Raw genomic sequence first — 17,530 nt, forward strand, 5'->3', positions numbered from 1 at the left:
ACCAGTCTCCTCTCAGTTTCTTCAGTTAAGTCAAAACGTGTTCCTCCTTCCCCCATATATTTTTGCTTGTTAGTGTATTTCTTGAGCTGTTTTCATATTATTTCTTTCCTTTCTGTGAAATGGTTTTTTAAAAAACTTGGGACCACCAAGTTGTAAAGATGTATGTTTTTACCTGACAGTTATACCACAGGTAGACTGTCCAGTTAAGTTGAGAAGAGTGACTCAATAGCTTGTATTTGTTTTTAAAATTAAATTAATCCAGGATAAGAGTTGCTTTTTTTTTTTTTTTAAGGAGTTAGTCCTTGACCACTAGTTTGATACCATCTCTATTTTGGGTGACCTGTTTCACCAGCAGGCCTGTTACTCTCCTTGACTAACTGTGTAAGTGCTTATAATGGAATAAATTGCTTTTCTACATAATCCCATGCTGATGGGTTTTATTTAGTGTATAACATTCATCAAACACCAGTCTCTGGCTTCTAGAAGAGTTGTTCAGATGACAATTATTTTCTGTGGTCTTTGACTACCAAGAGCAGAATTAAATATAGTAGACCCAGAGGTATAGAAAAGAGCTTTACTCCTTCCCAGGGGAAGTGAAAGACATAAAACCCTGAATCAGGTGTACAGATTAGGCTTTGGTAAAATAACATCTTTTTGAAGTCTTATCTCTAGAGAACCACATGAACTTTCAAGAATGTTAGAGGCAGTGTGGCAGAGAGAATTTAAGGCAAAATTTAAATTTTGAAAAGGTGTTTGACCTTTTCTCATAGAGGTTGAATCTCCCCAGTGTATTTCACTGGGGCCTGTACTTAGAGGTTTAAAAGGTAGGCTCTTGAAAGCCAAGTACCATAACCAGATAAAATGCTTGGTTCTTTGCCAAACACCCAGTCTAACTGAATAGATCACTCTGACCCAAAATCATTTTCATAAGGTAAGATATTTTGGGAAATCTGGATTGGTTCTTGTTTGTTTGTTTTTAAGTGAGTAGTTATTTTAGAGTATAGTGAAAATACCTTGACACAAGAGTAAACCTACATGAATCAGCATAGACTTAAAAACTTTGTAAAGGAATTCAATTAAAGTATAACACTCATGGCACAAAAGGATCCAGATTGTAAACCATATACAGTTTACTCTTGAACAACATGGGTTTGAAGTACACAGGTCCACTTACACAGATATTCTTCAATAGTAAATAACAGAATCCACAGAGGTGAAGGAATCTTTGATACCAAGGGCCAACTTTATGTGCAGATTAAACCCCATGTTGTTCAAGGGTCAACTGTAATGAAAATAGGGTGCCTTTTTTATTTCACCTGTGTTACCTAAAAACTTTCTGTTTTGGGTCAACACAAGCAAGGCAAGGTACATTTTTCCCAACACTAGAGTGTGTCCACACATTCATCCTTTACTCTGTGCCTGTGGAAGGTTGCTGATGGCTGACAGGAGACTCATTTTTCCATTCCTCAGTGCACTGAGATCAGTACCAGTAATGTATGAAATAGAATACAGCTAAGAGTGGACTGACAGTGTTCTGCCTCCAGCCAGCCCTAGAATCTTTTTAAACAGGTCAGCCAGTATTTGTAACTTTCCCAGAGAGAACTGCTTGCCAAATCCATGACACTCCCTTCTCTGTTTAGAAAAAAGTATGTCCAAAGGGTACTTAGTGATCCTTTGCTAAGAAGTTTTTTTTTGTTTCTTGGTTACAGATTCCACCGTATGTTTCTAAACAGCCCCTGTAAGGTTGAGAAAAAAAAGGATAAGTTTAAACTTTGCAACTTAAAATAATACAGTATATAATAAAGTTTATGTGGATTTTTTTTTTTTTTTTTGGCTGTGCTGTGTGGCTTGCAGGATCTCAGTTCCCTGACCAAGGACTGACCAGGCCCCAAAGCATTGAGTCCTAACCACTGGACCACGATGGACTATTATAAGGTTTTTAACAATGAATTTCTGAAGCTTAGCGCAGATATGTTAGGGAGAGCTTGCTAGAGTGATTTGCATCTAATCAGGGATGACTTGTAGGGGCTCACTAAAAATTTCATCTGCCCACATTAACTTTACACAGGTATAACAAGGTCTGAAATTCTGTAGTTTTGATTCTTTGGATTAAGCATTGTCTTCTCCCAGTTGTTCTTTTCATCTGATCCACACAAAGGTGTTTAGCAGCTCATTTTCTTCAATTACAGGGTTCTAGTAATCTCTCAAACAACAGGCATGGTCTGTTATGCCTAGATAAAACACAGTAGAAGACAATTCTAGTATGGGAGTTCCCTGGTGGTCTAGTGGTTAAGATTTGGTGCTTTCACTGCCATGGCTGGGGTTGAAGCCCTAGTCGGGGAACTCTTGCAAGCTGCGGAGGAGCCAAAAAAAAAAACCTAGTAATTTAGGAAAAGCATCAGTTATAATAGTTACTTATGAATTTGTATCCAAGATGTAGAGTTAACTAGGAAATTAATAAAAATTTATGGACTTAATCTAGTATCCAATTTCATCTTTTTAATCCTTAGTGTCTTTATCCAAGAGAATCTAGGACTTTATAAAGAATGTGAGGACATTGGAATGTAAAGAAATCACTGGGTAGGTGCGTTGCTTGTTTCACAAATAAAGCAATAATCAATGTCCTTTGGTCTATAAATAACACCCTCTTCAGCTTTTTAAATGGCTGTTAACAGGTTACTTTAGCCTTCTTGGCTTCCTTAGCCATAGTCTGAATTAGATGTCCTAACTGTCCTCTCTGCTATTCTAAGGAAACTGTTTATGAATAGCAGATAGGGTCAGGAAGGGTGAGGAAAGTAAGAATGCACAGAACCTAGATGTTTTATCCTGTTCCAGATTTCCTGGTGACAATCAGGGCGTGTTTTAAGTCCTACTAGAAATTGAAACATTGCAAAGGAAGCTTGAATACTTAAACCAGGCAACTCGGAGGTATGTGTCATCCTGTTATTCCTAAATGATGTAAGTTGTTATTAGACACAATTTTTTTTGAGGCATTAGTCTTGTTAGGAAAGCGGCAACAAGGCAGACACCACTCTTGTAACCACAAGTATCACCTTGAGACTGTGTCTCGATTCCACCTGCCTCAGAAGTGGGAGCCTTAGCCTGTTCCAGGCTCTTAGGTAGCATAGCCCTTTAAAAAAAAAAAAACCATTTTCCTTTTGTTTATGGATGAGCACAATTTGACAGTTTTCCCCCAATTTTTCTTTTTCTGCTTTTCACTGTCAAGAGAAATTTCTCATGAGCAACATCTGCCCTCCCCACCATCCCCTCAGCCAGTGTTGGTTGAGATTTGGGGAGCAGCAAAAACTGACTTGTAAGTTGCGAGCTCTTCAGCAAGGCTGACTCTTAGCTGCTCCATCTCTTTGTTCTTCTGTTGCTGGAGTTGTACCCCGCTTCTTAGCTGCCTCTGTCGTTCTTCCATTTCGTCCAGCTGTTCCTGCATGAGGGCCAAGCACATCTCTAATGAGCCAAACAATAAAAACCTGACGTCCATTATTATAAAGCATTTCTTTACACGTTTATTTCCATAGCAGTGTTGAGGTTGAAAAAATGAGATTCAGAGAACGTGTTTTGACAGGGATGTTTTTGAAAATGGTGACCCAAAAGCAGTCTTGCCTGAAGTATTGGGGAGGATTTTGATCACCTAGTTTGGTGAACTGAGAATTTTTGTAGACCCTTAATGTGCAAGTTTGTTTCCATTAAGATAATCAGTTTTAATAGTACCCTACAACTTAATTGAAGTTGAAAGAAACCAAGTTTTTATGTAAGCAGGTATCTTTGAATAACTGTATTTGAAGCTCCTTGAAGTCAGACATAGCTTTACTTAGTATTTAGCACAACATGACATGCAAGTAGATGCTTTATTAATGAGGGTATCATAGTTGTTAATTTCCTGTATCCTTTGCTTATTATATCAGAGCAATTTGTTCTAAAGTGCTAATTTGGAAAATGAAGGTGCTATGCCCTGGAGGCCCTTGGGTCTTAGATAACTTTTCCATTGTGCCAAAATCAGGCAGGATCATTCTACAGATTGTCTCTTGATTAATGTCTGTGGAATGATGTAAGGAAGATGTCAGCAAGTCAGTCTGTGGCTTGGCTGCTAGCTGGCATGGATCCTCAGCATGGGGGAATTGGGAAGGAAAGGGAGTGCTGAAATTGGAAGGCATATTTTTAAGTTGCAATGACTATCTCAGATTTTGAAGAATAATCTTGAATCCAATTCGGGTGCATACTTCAATGGTGGTTGCTCAGTTGTGTCCGACTGTTTGCAACCCCATGGGCTCTATAGTGCACCAGGCTCCTCTGTCCATGGAATTTTCCAGGCAAGAATATTGGAGTGTGTTGCCATTTCCTTCTCCAAGGGATCTTCACCACCCAGGGATTGAACCTGGGTCTCCTGCATTGCAGGGGATTTCTTTACCAACTGAGCCAACAGGGAAGCATGTTCTAAATAGAATGATCTAAATAATTTGTTCTCTGAGTCATCCTTGGTATACCTGAGGTATGTCAGTCTGCAGTGTTTGATACTGTAGCTGAATCTCAGCTTTCATCATACATTGTCACAAGGTCTTTTTTAAGTGCCTAGTCAGGTGGCACAGTGGTAAAGAATCCACCTGCCTATGCAGAAGACTCAGAAACTTGGGTTTGATCTCTGAGTTGGGAAGATCTGGAGTAGGAAATAGCAACTCACTCCAGCATTCTTGCCTGGGAAATCCCATGGGCAGAGGAGCTTGGCGGGCTATAGTTCATGGGGTCACTAAGGGTTGAATATGACTGAGTACCATCCAACACATAACCATGCTTTGACACCATGCAGAGATGTGGCCTTACCATCTAAGAGTGTATTATCTGAAAGCGTCTGCATACCTCTGCCCCAGTTTCCCAAGCCTTGCTATCTAGTAAAGCTGTCATTTGCTGGACATACAAAAGAACCTGCTTGTGAGGACAATGTACCGTCAGTGGTAAGCTCTTGGCAGGGAGCAGCTGTCACAGAATGAAGTGTGAGTGCAGGACAGCCTCCATTCTTCATCCCGCGCAGCATCGCCGGATCAGCGCTTTTAAAACTGCCTTATCAGGACCTCCCTGCTGGTCCAGTGGTTAAGACTGCTTCTACTGCAGTGGGGCACGAGTTTAATCCCTGGTCAGGAAACAGATCCCGCATGGTGCAGCCATAAAAAACAAAGCGCATTTTATCATTCAGTCTTTCATAGGCTTTCCACTTTCTTTAGTCTGGCATTCAGACTCCTGTTAGTTTGACCCTCACTTCTCACTAGGACCTCCATTACTCCTCTAGTCTACACTCTCCAGTAGCTACATGTGGCTTTTGTTTTGTTTTGTTCTTGTGGCCACGCTGCCTGGCATGTGAGATCTTTAACTCCCAATCAGACTAGGTTCTTGGATCTTAGTATGTCTGGCACCCTACACATAAGGCTTATTGATGTGAAGCATGCAGATAGTAAGCATATTCCATCTTGGGGCACTAGAAGTCTTCCAATTTCAAGGTAAAAATTAGATCATTCTCAGCAAACTAACCCCATCCACTGCAGCCAGTCACCAAACTCTGCCCATTTTACCTCACATCTCTCCTCTCCCACTAAAGTGGTCTTTCCAGGCTCTTTCAATCTACCCTCCACACTGCCACTTAGAGTACATACTTACATGCCAGGCACCATTAAAAGTGCTTTACGGGTATTATTAACAAGTTCATCCTTGCAGCAGACCCATTAATCCCATTTTACATGTGAAGGAGCTGAACCACAGGTAAAGTAATTTGTCCAAGGTTTCACAGTTTGTGATAGACCCAGGATTTGCCATTAGCTTAGAGCTTATACTCTTTAACAGTTGCTCTACTGCCTTCACATAAATAGATATACAAGTAGAGATAGATAACATAGATGCATGGGTGCTAAGTTGCTTCAATAGCATGCGACCCTATGGATTGTAGCCCGCCAGGTTCCTCTGTCCATGGAATTCTCCAGGCAAGAATACTGGAGTGGGTTGTCATGCCCTCCTCCAGGGGATTTTCCTGACCCAGGGACTGAACCCATGTCTCTTAACATCTTCATTGCTAGGCGAATTCTTTACCACTAGCTCCACCTGGGAAGCCCCAGATACATAGATAGGCAGACTCTTAAATGGTCTTCAGACTGTTTTCCATGAAACCCCAGGAGGAGGCCATGGCTGGAGTGTACTTGTCCCTCTTTAGTTAGTAGCTCTACTTTTACCTGTTTTTTTTTTTTTTTTTTTAATGTTTACATGTTGCCATTCCATATAACATTGTTTTGGGGAAAGAGTCTGGGGCTTTGAAGAAAACCTTTTTAGGAAAACCACTCACCTAAAGAATACAGAAAGCCCCTTTACAATCTGGTCCCATGCTACATCTCCAGCCTCATCCACTTCTCAGATTTGTTATGGTCCAGCCACACTTCCCATAATATGTCTGTGTTTTCATGCTTTATGAGCTGTTCCCTTGGCCTAGAATGGTCTTCATCCCTTGTCTACACAGTGAATTCATTCTTTTAAGACTCAGCTCAAACAGCTTGTAGCATGAACTTGGACTGGATTTCCCAGGGTGACGTCCCACCTCCATCCCTTCCTAGCTGTGTAACCCTGGACAAATGACTTCTCTGGCTCACCTGTTTACTTGTTTCTCAAATGGTGACAATAGTTATACCTATCTCAGAGGTAAGAATTAAGTGAATTATTACATGTAAAGAACTTCAAGTACATGTTAGCTATTTTTAATCCTTGTATGAAATTTTCCCGTTATTTCCCCAAGGGTAATTATACCTGCTTCATCAGTACAATGTTTTATTCCTACAATTATTATATTGTCCATCACATTGAAGCATGTTAATTATTTCATTGATTGTAAAACTCACACTTGACGTACTTAGATCCGGATATCTTAGATTTTAGGAAGTTTTATCTCATATCCTTCCTGTACTATAAACTTTGTCATTAATTTTTTTCTTTTTGGTTCTTTTACTGTTTTTTAATTTTATTTTTTTTAAATTGAACTATAAACTTTTTGAGGACAGTAACCGTCCGCCACCCCTACCCCTCACCATGAGTTCTCGTCTCGCCACCACATAGCTCATTGCCTGGCACAAAAAAAAGTAGGCTAAATATTTGTTGAATGAATGGGTGATGGTGATGAAAGCAAATTTAAAGTCTCCAGGGTGAGGTGTACCCTTGAAAAGTAATCAGATGCCATACATGGCCTTTGGCAAACAGTTTAGTAAGAAGTCATTTCAAAAAGAATTATCTCTTTCAGACCTTTTTTCCTACTTTAATTGTGGTATAGAAATAGGAGACTTTTATCAGGGTTGTTTCTCATAGAGTGATCTTTGGAAAGCTGCACAGATAATCAAATCTGAAACAAATCCAGTATAGTGATGCAAATCACTGGGGAAACAGTTCTAGAATTCTAACACTATATAAGGAAATTCTAATCCCAAGGATTCCCTACTTAGTGCATCACCATCTGAGTTAGCCTTGTCTGAAATCTAAGCATCCTCTGACTTCTCACCTCTCTGCCCCGCTCATTCTGTAGTCAAAATTATTCTATGTTTGTTCTTCCCTTCCTTTCATTTTGCTACCGTTGTTTCCTCTTACCTATAGTAGTTTCCTAATCAGTCTCCCTTGCCTCTCAGTCTCTAGCCCATTTTACACACTGCCACCAACAATGTTTCTAAAAGGAGAGCGAGGGGGACTTCCTGGTGGTCAGGTAGTTAAGAATCTGCCTGCCCTGGCCCAGGAAGATTCCACATGCTCAGAGCGACTGTCCCCATGGCCACAACTACTGAGCCCCTGCTCTAGAGCCCAAGAGCCATGACTACTGAAGCCCTTGTGCCTAGAGCCTGTGCTCCCAAATGAGAAGCCACCACAAGAATCTTGTGCACTGCAATTTAGAGTAGCCCTGGCTCACTACAACTAGAGAAAGCCTACATGCAGCACCAAAGACCCAGTGTAGCCAAAAATAGATACATTTTTTAACAAAAAGTAAAAGCGAGGATCATGTTAATCCCTCGATTAAATATCTTTAAGGAGCCAACTGACCACTGAATAAAGTCCAAACTCCCTAGGCTGGATTTCAAAGTCTAATGGGATCTGCCCTGACCTACCTTCACAGTTTTTCACCTTTCTCCTGCAGCCAAGTTACTAATTATATTTTTATATCTATTGGATTAAATAATACATTAAAATTACCTTCACCTATTTCTCTTTTACGTGGCTGTTAGAAAATTTTAAATGATATTTGAGGCTTGCATTATATTTATGTTGGACAGCACTGGTCTAGATCTTGCCTATACTTCAGTACTTAAATGACACTGTCTTCTGTTACAGGTTCGCTGACTTAATCCATGGCTAAAAATAATCTCATTATCCCATAGCACTCTTATCTGTACCTCTCTTAAATCACATGTTACTTTCTACCCTGGGTTACAGTTATTAAAGTAACATCTGATTGAGTGTCAGGTGTTAAGAATAGTATTTGTTTATGCAAAAATAATTAGCACCTTTTCACTAGATTATGACCCAATAAAAAAACAGTGCAGTGGAGGTGGGGGACAGTGTTGGGTGAGTAAATATGTATAGTTTGAAGGCATTCAATACTATGACCCCAAAACCCTATTCTTTTCATAATATAAGCTATAGAAAACTTGATAAAATCTTCAGTGAAGTGAATGCAGCCATTTTCAACAGAGGACATCTTCCTTAAGGATAAGTCAAAATCTCTAGGATTTTTAAGTTCATCCAAAAAATGTGTGTTTCAAAAGACAAAAATACAGCTGTGAAAAGCACCACAGTGTGGTCTTCTCATGGCTCCCAGCAGCACAGAAGTCAGCACTTAACTGATGCATACGCTGAGCCTGGTGGCAGAGATAAGTAAAACATACTCCCTACCTTCTGAAAGCTCAGTCTGTGGGGGAGAGAGAACTGTTTATGCACTTAGTGTTTAGATCCCATTTTGTTCTAAAAGGGATTAGGACTGGCTCACAATCAGAAATAGCTTGAATACGATTGAAATGGTGACAAATGCACAAAAAAGGAAAAGGAGGGATAGAGGTTTATAGATTTCATCCCAGCTTTTTAAGACTGGAAAACTTCAAAGCAGAGATCAGACAGGTGGGACTTGAGAGTGAATACCGGGGAGGGGAGAGAATGAATTCTATCTGGCCTCATTCCCTCCTGCTCTATCTAAACCCAAGGGTGGTTCACTCAGAATTGGAAAATGGTGCTGTGGAAAGAGTACTGAAATATTTGGGGTTGGTCAGACTAGAGTTCAAATTACTCCGACTCACTGGGCCTCAGTTTCCTCATCTAAGAAAAATAATAGTTGACTTGGAGGATTAATGAAGATCATTGGTGTAAAAGTGTCGTGGAAACTAAGAGTGCAGGTAACTTTCAGCCCTGCTGCTGCTGCTGCGTCACTTCAGTTGTGTCCGACTCTGTGTGACCCCATAGACAGAAGCCCACCAGGGTCCCCCGTCCCTGGGATTCTCCAGGCAAGAACACTGGAGTGGGTTGCCATTTCCTTCTCCAATGTGTGAAAGTGAAAAGTGAAAGTGAAGTCGCTCAGTCGTGTCTGACCCTTAGCGACCCCACAGACTGCAGCCTACCAGGCTCCTCCACCCATGGGATTTTCTAGGCAAGAGTACTGGAGTGGCTTGCCATTGCCTTCTCCAACTTTCAGCCCTAGCAGGCCTGAATGAATGAAATGGAAAATGGCTTAAAGAAGTGAGTGACTGGCCCATGAAACAAATTGCTCTTCCTACCTATGCTAGCCTGGTGGCTCAGATGGTAAAGCGTCTGCCTGCAATGCAGACCTGGGTTCGATCCCTGGGTCGGGAAGATCCCTTGGAGAAGGAAATGGCAACCCACTCCAGTACTCTTGCCTGGTAAATTCCGTGGACACAGGAGCCTTGTAGGGTCAGACATGACTGAGCGACTTCACATATGCTAGCATCCTTCAGCCCAGAGACATTTGGCCTGGTCCCTTTTTCCTCCCTAGACTAAAAGACTGTCCTTCCTCCCATGCCCAGTGGGCCTACCCGGTACTGCTGCACCTCCTCATCCCGTTTTTGCCTCACAAGGGTGATCTGGTCCTCCAGGTTCCTGTTTTGCAGGTGGAGCTGCTGGGCTTCTGCCTGCAGTGGTCTCAGGGCCTCCTTCATCTCCTGGATCTCAGCCTGGGTTTTCTGCAGAGCTTTGGCCGCAGCTTCTTTCCTCTCTAGGAGCCGCAGCAGCTGAGGCTCGTACTCCTCCTCTAGGCCCTGGCGGCTCTCTGCCATGAGGCTCTCGAACTGGGCAGAGAGCCGCCGGCTCTCCTGGAGAAAGTGCCCATCCCTCTGACTCGGAGGTGCTTCGAGCTGTTGCCGTAACTGCTCCTTCTGCTTCTGATAGGCCTCCCGGAGCTGGGTTAGTTCCTCTGAGAGCTGGGCTGCCCGGGTGGTCAGCGCTTCCCGGAAATCGGCGAACTGGGCCACATTCTGCCGGCGGCACTCCAGCTGGTACTGGTAAGCCACGCACTCCTTGGTCACCTTGAACAGCTTCTGCTTGACCAGTCGGATCTCCTCCCTCAGCCCATCCCTCTCAAGCTCTGCCTGGGCGTGCAGTTTGTAGGCAGCCAGGATATCCCGGTGGACCTGCTGCACCTCTTGCAGGGCAGGCTCCCGGAGCAACACAAGCTCATGGATGAGTTGATCCCTCTCTTCTTCCAGCTGGGCCACAGCTTCAATGCACTGCTGGAAACGCCCCTCCAGCAATTCCAGGTCCTCTATGCTCAGGCTCCCCTCTGTGCCGGGACTCGGCCCAGCTTGGAGGCTCTCCTTGGGGTTAGACTTCTCCTCGCTCAGGACCTTGTCTCCCCCATAAATGATCTGCTCTGGGCTTGCTGTCTTCACCGGCTCTTCCACATAGAACACCCCCTCCGGCTTCACCGGCTCTTCCACATGTAAAGCCTCCGGCCTCACTGGCTCCTCCAGGTACAGGGCCTCATCCGGTGTCCTGGTTTCCTCAATGTGCAGCGTCTCCTCCGGCGGTTCAGTTTCTTCCACGTACAGAGCCTCATCAAGGTCACCTGTGTCCCCCAGGTAGAGAATGTCCTCTAAGTTCAAGGTCCCCTCCAAAGACAAAGTAACTTCTGGGTTCCAGGTCCCCAGCTCATACAGGGATGCAGAGTTCTCTTGAAGAGGAGAAATGACCTCTGGCCTTGTTTCCCTGCAAGAGAAATGACCAGGTGAGAGGGCAGTCACAGTCCTGGGAGGGTTTGTGAGTGCAGCCGCCAGGACACAGCCCTAGCTTATGGCAAATCCTCACTTCTCGGAGGGCAGTTGTCTGCCTGTTCCCTTCACTGATCCACCGCAACACAGCCCAGTGCTTAGATCTGACACCATCCCCACAAGGTAAGTGTTGAGTCTCTGCTTCCATACCATCAAAGGACAGGAAACCACACCTGAGCCACTCTGTGTTCCACCATCGTAAGAAAATTCTAGTGTTGAGGTAAAACCTTCACCCCAGTTTTCACCTGGACTTGGTTCTTCTTTCTAGAATCAGATACTCTAATTTCTTTTCCATGTCAGTTCTTTGAACACTTAAAGAGAGCTGATTTAGTCCTACTGTATAGCATGGAACTATAGTCAGTATCCTGTGATAAACTATAATGTAAAAGAATATGAAAAAGAATATATATATGTATAACTGAATCACTGGGCTGTGCAGTAGAAATTAACTGCAAATCAACTACTCTTCAATAAAATATTTAAAAAATAAAGAGGAACTACAGCCACTGGTGGTCCAGTGGTTAAGAATCCACCTGCCAATGCAGGGGATGCGAGTTCAATCCCTGGTCTGAGAAGATTCCACATGCCGCGCCACAACTACTGAAACCTGCTGCAATGAGAAACCCCACACACCTCAACTAGAGAGTGGCCCCCGCTCGCCGCAACTAGAGAAAGTCTGCGCACAGCAACAAACACCCAGCACAGCCACAAATGAATAAAGAGAACGGATTTACCCTTAACTATTCCATGCATGCCAAGGTTTCCAGTACCCTCCTCATTTGGGTTGCTCCTCATTACAGGTTTCAAGTTGATTCATTACCCCTTGGGGATAGGTATAGGAAGTAGAATCCAGGTCTATTCTCTGTACCCTATATTCCTACTGATAGGTCAAGATACCCTTAACATATAGGGTAGCTCTATCATATTTTTTTGACCACACCATGCAGAATGTGGCATCTTAGTTCCCTGACCAGGGATCAAACCTGTGCCTCCTGCATTGGAAGTGCAGAATCTTAACCAATGGTCACCAGGGAAGTCCCTCATATTCTTCATAAATGCTGAGTTTGAGTAAAATCCTTAAGACTTTTTCACAGCAAGTGCTTTTAAAACCATATGTCTCGTTCCTGTAAAACCTCATCTTTGAACTGGCCCATCCTTCTAGCCTGTCAGATGCTCTTGAATTCAGATTCTGTGCTTCTAACACATGAGCCCCTTAACCCAGCTCCAGCTGCCTGCTAGCTTTCTTGGTTCCTGTTGAGGAATGCGCTCCTGCTGCTTTGGCCCTCAAGTGGCTTTAGTCTTTTCTGTTTCAAATGCATCTTACTTTGGATCTCTGAGCAATTCTTTGAAAATATAAAATACTCTGGAAATAAAAATAATAAATTACACTTTTAAAGGTCCTGTTATATGTGCCAGGCCCTGTTCTAAATGCTTTACATATATCGATTCATTTAATCTTCATAACAATTCTATGAGGTGGTTACATTTATTATTAACATTTTACAGATCAGGAAATGGAGATTAAAGAGATTAAGTAATTCAAGGAAACTCAGATACTCAGAGAGTGCCAGTTATAAAACAGACTAAATTTGAATAAAAATTTTTTTTGGATAGAAAGTGTAAATGAAAAGCCTAACATATCAAACAAAGAATTTTATTTGTATTGGAAAAGTTTACTTGTGTCCAGGTTTTAAGCTCTATTTCTTAGCTCCAGGTTCCCAATAAAGACTATTTTTATTCTAAATCATTGTGTTCTCAGTCCTCCTCTCTACGTAGACCCCAGGAATCCCTGGCTTCCCTTTTGTAACCCCTGATGGCGCTCGGAAAATCACAAAAGTGTGGCTTCACCAGGCCCCAGACATCACTGGCCTCATTCAACCCCAGCACCTCAAGCTCAACCGCCAACAGATTATCCTTCTCTCTGAGCTTGTTACACCTGTATTCTCCAGCTCAGAGAAATATATCACTGTATGTCAGGCTGTATATCAGTGTTGTATTTTTTTATTGGGTACAGTTGATTTACAGTGTTGTGTTATTTTCTGCTGTACAGCACAATGAATCAGTTATAGATCTATTTACATATATACATACACATATATATAGACCCACTTTAAGATTCTTTTCTCATACAGGCCATTACAGAGTATTGAGTAGAGCTCCCTGTGCTGCTATACAGTAGGTCCTTCTTAGTTATCTATTTTATATATAGTAGTGTATATACATCAATCCCAATCTTCAATTTATCCCTCCCCTACTCTACCCCCTCCGTAACCATGTTTGTTTTTTACATCTGTGATTCTATTTTGTAAATAAGTTCATTTGTACCATTCTTGTAAGATCCACATATAAGAGATATCAAATGATACTTGTCTTTCTCTGTCTGACTTATTTCACTCAGTATGACAACCTCTAGGTCCATCCATGTTGCTGCAAATGGCATCATTTCATTCTTTTTGAAGGCTGAGTAATACTCCCTTGTATATGTGTACCACATCTTCTTTATCCATTCTTCTGTCGATAGACAAGTGGTCTTTAAACAGCCTACTCACTAAAGACTGATATTTCTATCTCAGAAAGTCTCCGGTCTCCACCCTCCTCTTCAGCCTACTGCCAGGACCCTCAGCCAAGTCGTCACCCCCCACCTGTACTCTTGCACCAGCCTTCCTGTGAGCCTGCTTCCTTCCCATCCCAGTCTAGTTGCAACACTGCTGCCACTCGCTCTAATGTAAAACAAACCATCTCGCTCCACTTCACCCATAGATAGTGAGCTGCTTCGCACAGATTCCAGGCCCTTCCAGATGTGGCCCCAACATACATTTTCAGCCTCATCTTGAATTACTCCCTACCGCCCACCCAATGCTTGACATTCTGGAACACACATTAACTTTATCTATTTATATTTATTTATTTGACTACGCTGTGTCTTAGTTGTGTACACAGGACCTTTTAGTTGTGGCATGTGAACTCTTAGTTGCTGCATGTGGGATCTAGTTTCCCAACCAGGGATTGAACCCCGGGACCCCTGCATTGGGAGTCTTAGCCACTGAACCACCAGGGAAGTCCCTCAGAACATGTGTTAACTTTTAAATCTCCCACTCCTATCCCACAATGTCTAAAGGGTCCAGCAGGGAACATATAGTTCATTGTATACTGTCTGTCTAGAGACCAGTCCTACACTGCCTGGAGCTCCTCGCACCAAGAAGGATGCACTGCTCAGCCAGCCAGACCCACCCAGATCCTCAACAGAGTCCCTGCTTTGCCAGCAGAGCCCCCTCACATCATGTTCCAGCTGAGACCTCCACCCTGGAATGACGCAATTGCATTCAAGGCAGTATTCTAAGCATTCTCCATAAATACTCATTTATACGACGCTCACTTGTGTGTGTTAGTCACTTAGTCGTGTCCAACTCTTTGTGACCCCCATGGACTGTAGCCCACCAGGCTCCTCTGTACTTGGAATTCTCCAGGCAAGAATCCTGGAGTGGATTGCCATTTCCTTCTCCAGGGGATCGTCCTGACCCAGGAATTGAACCCCTGGTCTCCTGCATTGCAGGTAGATTCTTTAGCATCTGAGCTATAGGGTTTATCCCCAATTTATAGATGAGGAAACCAAAAAGCACCAAGTAAAGAACTCACTCAAGAGTTCTACAACTTGTTCATGGTAGAGCCTGTTGAAAGCCGGCAGTCTGGCTCTAGAGCCAGGGCTCCTTTTTACCACTCTCATCTTAGATAGAATAGGCATTGGGTCTAAAAGACCTAACAGATACAGCAGGTATAACAGAGCTCGGCTGGCACCCCACCTCCTCTGTGAAGCCTTTCCCAGCCGACTCCCATTCTTGTGTTCTCAAGGCACTCTATATGCAGCTCATCTTTGCACTAAGTGCTTTGCGTTCCAGAAGTGCATCTGTTGGTCTCCCCTGATAGTCCATTTTATGACGACGAGCACAGTTATTCTCTGTATCCCAGGGTGGGGCTCTGTGGATGTAGGCAGCAGCAACTGACAGCTCCAAGGAGGAAACTTGCCCAAGGTCAAGTGGCAGGACTGGACATCGAGTCCAGGTCTCCTGACTTGCAGGCAGTGCTGTTCCCACACACCGTGTTGCCTCAGTGACCTCACCCGCAGTGCCAGGCCTCTGCAAGGTGCTGTCCTCACTCAGCTGCCTCTCTCTAAAGAGCCAGGGAAAAGTAGATTATGGGAGACCTGCCTGGTGGTCTGGTGGTTAAGAGTCTGCCTTGCAATGCAGGGGACGAGTGTTCAATCCCTGGTTGGGGGACTTTGTTGTTGTTTAGTTGCTAAGATGTGTCCAACTCTTTTGATACCCCATGGATTGTAGCCTGACCCAGGGATTGGGCCCGTATCTCCTGCATTGTCACCACTGAGCCAACTGGAAGCCCTGGCTGAGAACTACAGTTCCCCTAATGAAACATGCCATAGAGCACTAAGCCTGCGTGCCACAACTGGAGAATGCCACAACTACTGAGCCCACATGACACAATGAAGATCCCACATGCTGCAACTAAGACCTAAGGCAGCCCGATAAATAAATGGTTTTCTTAAGTAGGGGCAAGGCAGCCAGCTCGGCTGGGGACCCTGACCTCAAGCCTCCTTGGGCTCCAAACAGCCTGCCTCTGCTACTCTCTCCCTGTCCCTATAGGATCCCAGCAGCTCCCAACCCCGGCCATCAGGGCTGCGCCTGGGTGTGTTTGTGATACCGTGCAGGCCTGGGTTGGAGTGTGGCTGGCTCTGTGTGTACAACAGTACAGGTGAGTGCGTGTGTAAAACTAGGCTCAGCTTAGTGCAGTGGTGACAGGGAAGAGGTGACAGGTGTGTGTGTAACTGCATTTCTACTTCTTGGTACAAGAGGAAGCCCAGGGCTACAGGCTGACCTGGGGCAGAAACGCTCCCTACTCGCCCCAAATCCTTCAGCCACAGGTCCCTTCCCCCTCACCAGGGGAAAGCTGATAGTGTGGATAATGGAGAGGGCGTCCCCTCCAGGGGCCGGGACAGCCAAGGCCCTCCTGCTGGTCTGGAATTGGGGACCCTCCCCCCACGCCCTTCAGGCCCCAGACCAGACAGAATGAGCTGCCTGAACAGACTCAACTCCAAGCTGGCAGCCGCCCAACCTTGCACCAAGTCTCTTCCACACGGCAAATCTGGAGGGCTCCATGTCCAGCTGCATTTGGGGTGAGGAAGGAAAGAAAATGGGGAGGGCCTTTGGCCACTATGGGCCATCCGGCATCCGATGGTTGATGCCGGCTAGTGTGAAGGGGTTAATCCTCACATCGCCCGTGGGAGGGGGAGGGGGAATTATGAAAAGCCCCCAGACCAGCGGAGGTGTCGGAACCACCGGCCCCGCGCCTCGCCCCGGGCCAGACTCCCCGATCACCCTGGGCGGGTGGCTCCGCCTTGTGCCCCACCACCGCCTGGACCACCGCCCCCGTCTGGCGAAAGGCGCTTTGGGGAGAAGGGGTCCGCCTAGCACCCCCTCCCCAGGAGCGGGTGGTGACCTGGGCCTGAGAAGGTCCTTTCCTACCTCGCGGCCTGGGCGGAGCCGTCCCCGCCGCGCCGGGGCTCCGGGCTGGCCATGGCTGCGCGACCCGGGCTGGGCGGCCGCGGTATTAATAGTCGGCCCCGCGGGCCGCCCGCGCCCGCCAGCCGCACTGCCAGCTGCAGCCGACACCGGATCCGCCGGCCTGGGGCCGGGCGCGCCCACTTGGCCCGGGCTCCGGCCGCGGGAGGAGGGAGCGGGCCTCGCGGCCCGGGGGCGGGGAGAGGCCGCCCCTCCCGGGACCAGCGCGGGGGGTGGGCTGGGTGCGTGGAAGCTGTGGGAGGGGAGGTCGGCGTCTCTAAAACGCCACCTCGGGGTCTTCCCGAGTCTTCTTTCTCCCCATCCTTCGCGTCCGAGTGTCCCCAGTTGCAGGGGCCCGGGGAGGAAGGTGGCTCTGCAGCCTTGGGAGGGCGCTCTTCCGGCCCGGGAGGGGCCAGGGTGTGGGGTTGAGGACCTCGGGGGAGCCGGCACCCTGCGCGCCGCCTGGCGCCCTGCGATAACCCCCTCGCCTGAGCGCTGTGCCCCCGCAGCTGTCGCCAGGGCTGGGGAGAGGAGGGGGGACAAGGCCACACCCCGTGCGTTTGGGGACCGTCGGGAGCCTGGGGCAGGGCGGTGGGAGGACCGCGTGGGAGGGTTGAGTCCATATGTAACCCCGCTTTCTGTTTCCCCCTCCACGCCGCGAGGGTTAAGGGG

At 45.6% G+C, this 17,530-nt stretch overlaps 1 protein-coding gene and 1 long non-coding RNA gene across 4 annotated transcripts in view; one reads left to right on the forward strand and one right to left on the reverse strand.

Moving 5' to 3' along the window:
* Window positions 1-163: 163 nt before the first annotated feature.
* On the reverse strand, window positions 164-17,012 carry SYNC (syncoilin, intermediate filament protein). Of its 3 annotated transcripts, XM_055398337.2 has the most exons (5): window positions 16,823-17,010; window positions 10,059-11,226; window positions 3,312-3,436; window positions 3,054-3,130; window positions 164-1,736 (listed from the first exon to the last, which is right to left on the reverse strand). In XM_055398337.2, the coding sequence occupies exons 1-5, from the start codon at window positions 16,873-16,875 to the stop codon at window positions 1,726-1,728; spliced, it is 1,434 nt and encodes a 477-aa protein (XP_055254312.1). In that variant the 5' UTR covers window positions 16,876-17,010; the 3' UTR covers window positions 164-1,725. The 3 variants fall into 3 exon arrangements, with proteins under 3 accessions (XP_055254312.1, XP_055254311.1, XP_055254313.1); XM_055398336.2 differs by having other exon boundaries at window positions 164-3,130; window positions 16,823-17,012; XM_055398338.2 differs by lacking the exon at window positions 3,054-3,130 and having other exon boundaries at window positions 16,823-17,011.
* The window catches only part of LOC129538253 (uncharacterized), a 31,162-nt gene continuing 29,988 nt past the window's right edge, over window positions 16,357-17,530 (forward strand). Inside the window, exon 1 of the long non-coding RNA XR_016039323.1 lies at window positions 16,357-16,473. This is a non-coding gene — a long non-coding RNA (uncharacterized LOC129538253). The remainder of the gene's footprint in view (window positions 16,474-17,530) is intronic.

The sequence above is a fragment of the Moschus berezovskii genome, chromosome 2 (genome assembly GCF_049115385.1).
Source record: "Moschus berezovskii isolate FMDL1 chromosome 2, NW_MosBer_1.0, whole genome shotgun sequence".
Lineage (NCBI taxonomy): Eukaryota > Metazoa > Chordata > Mammalia > Artiodactyla > Moschidae > Moschus > Moschus berezovskii.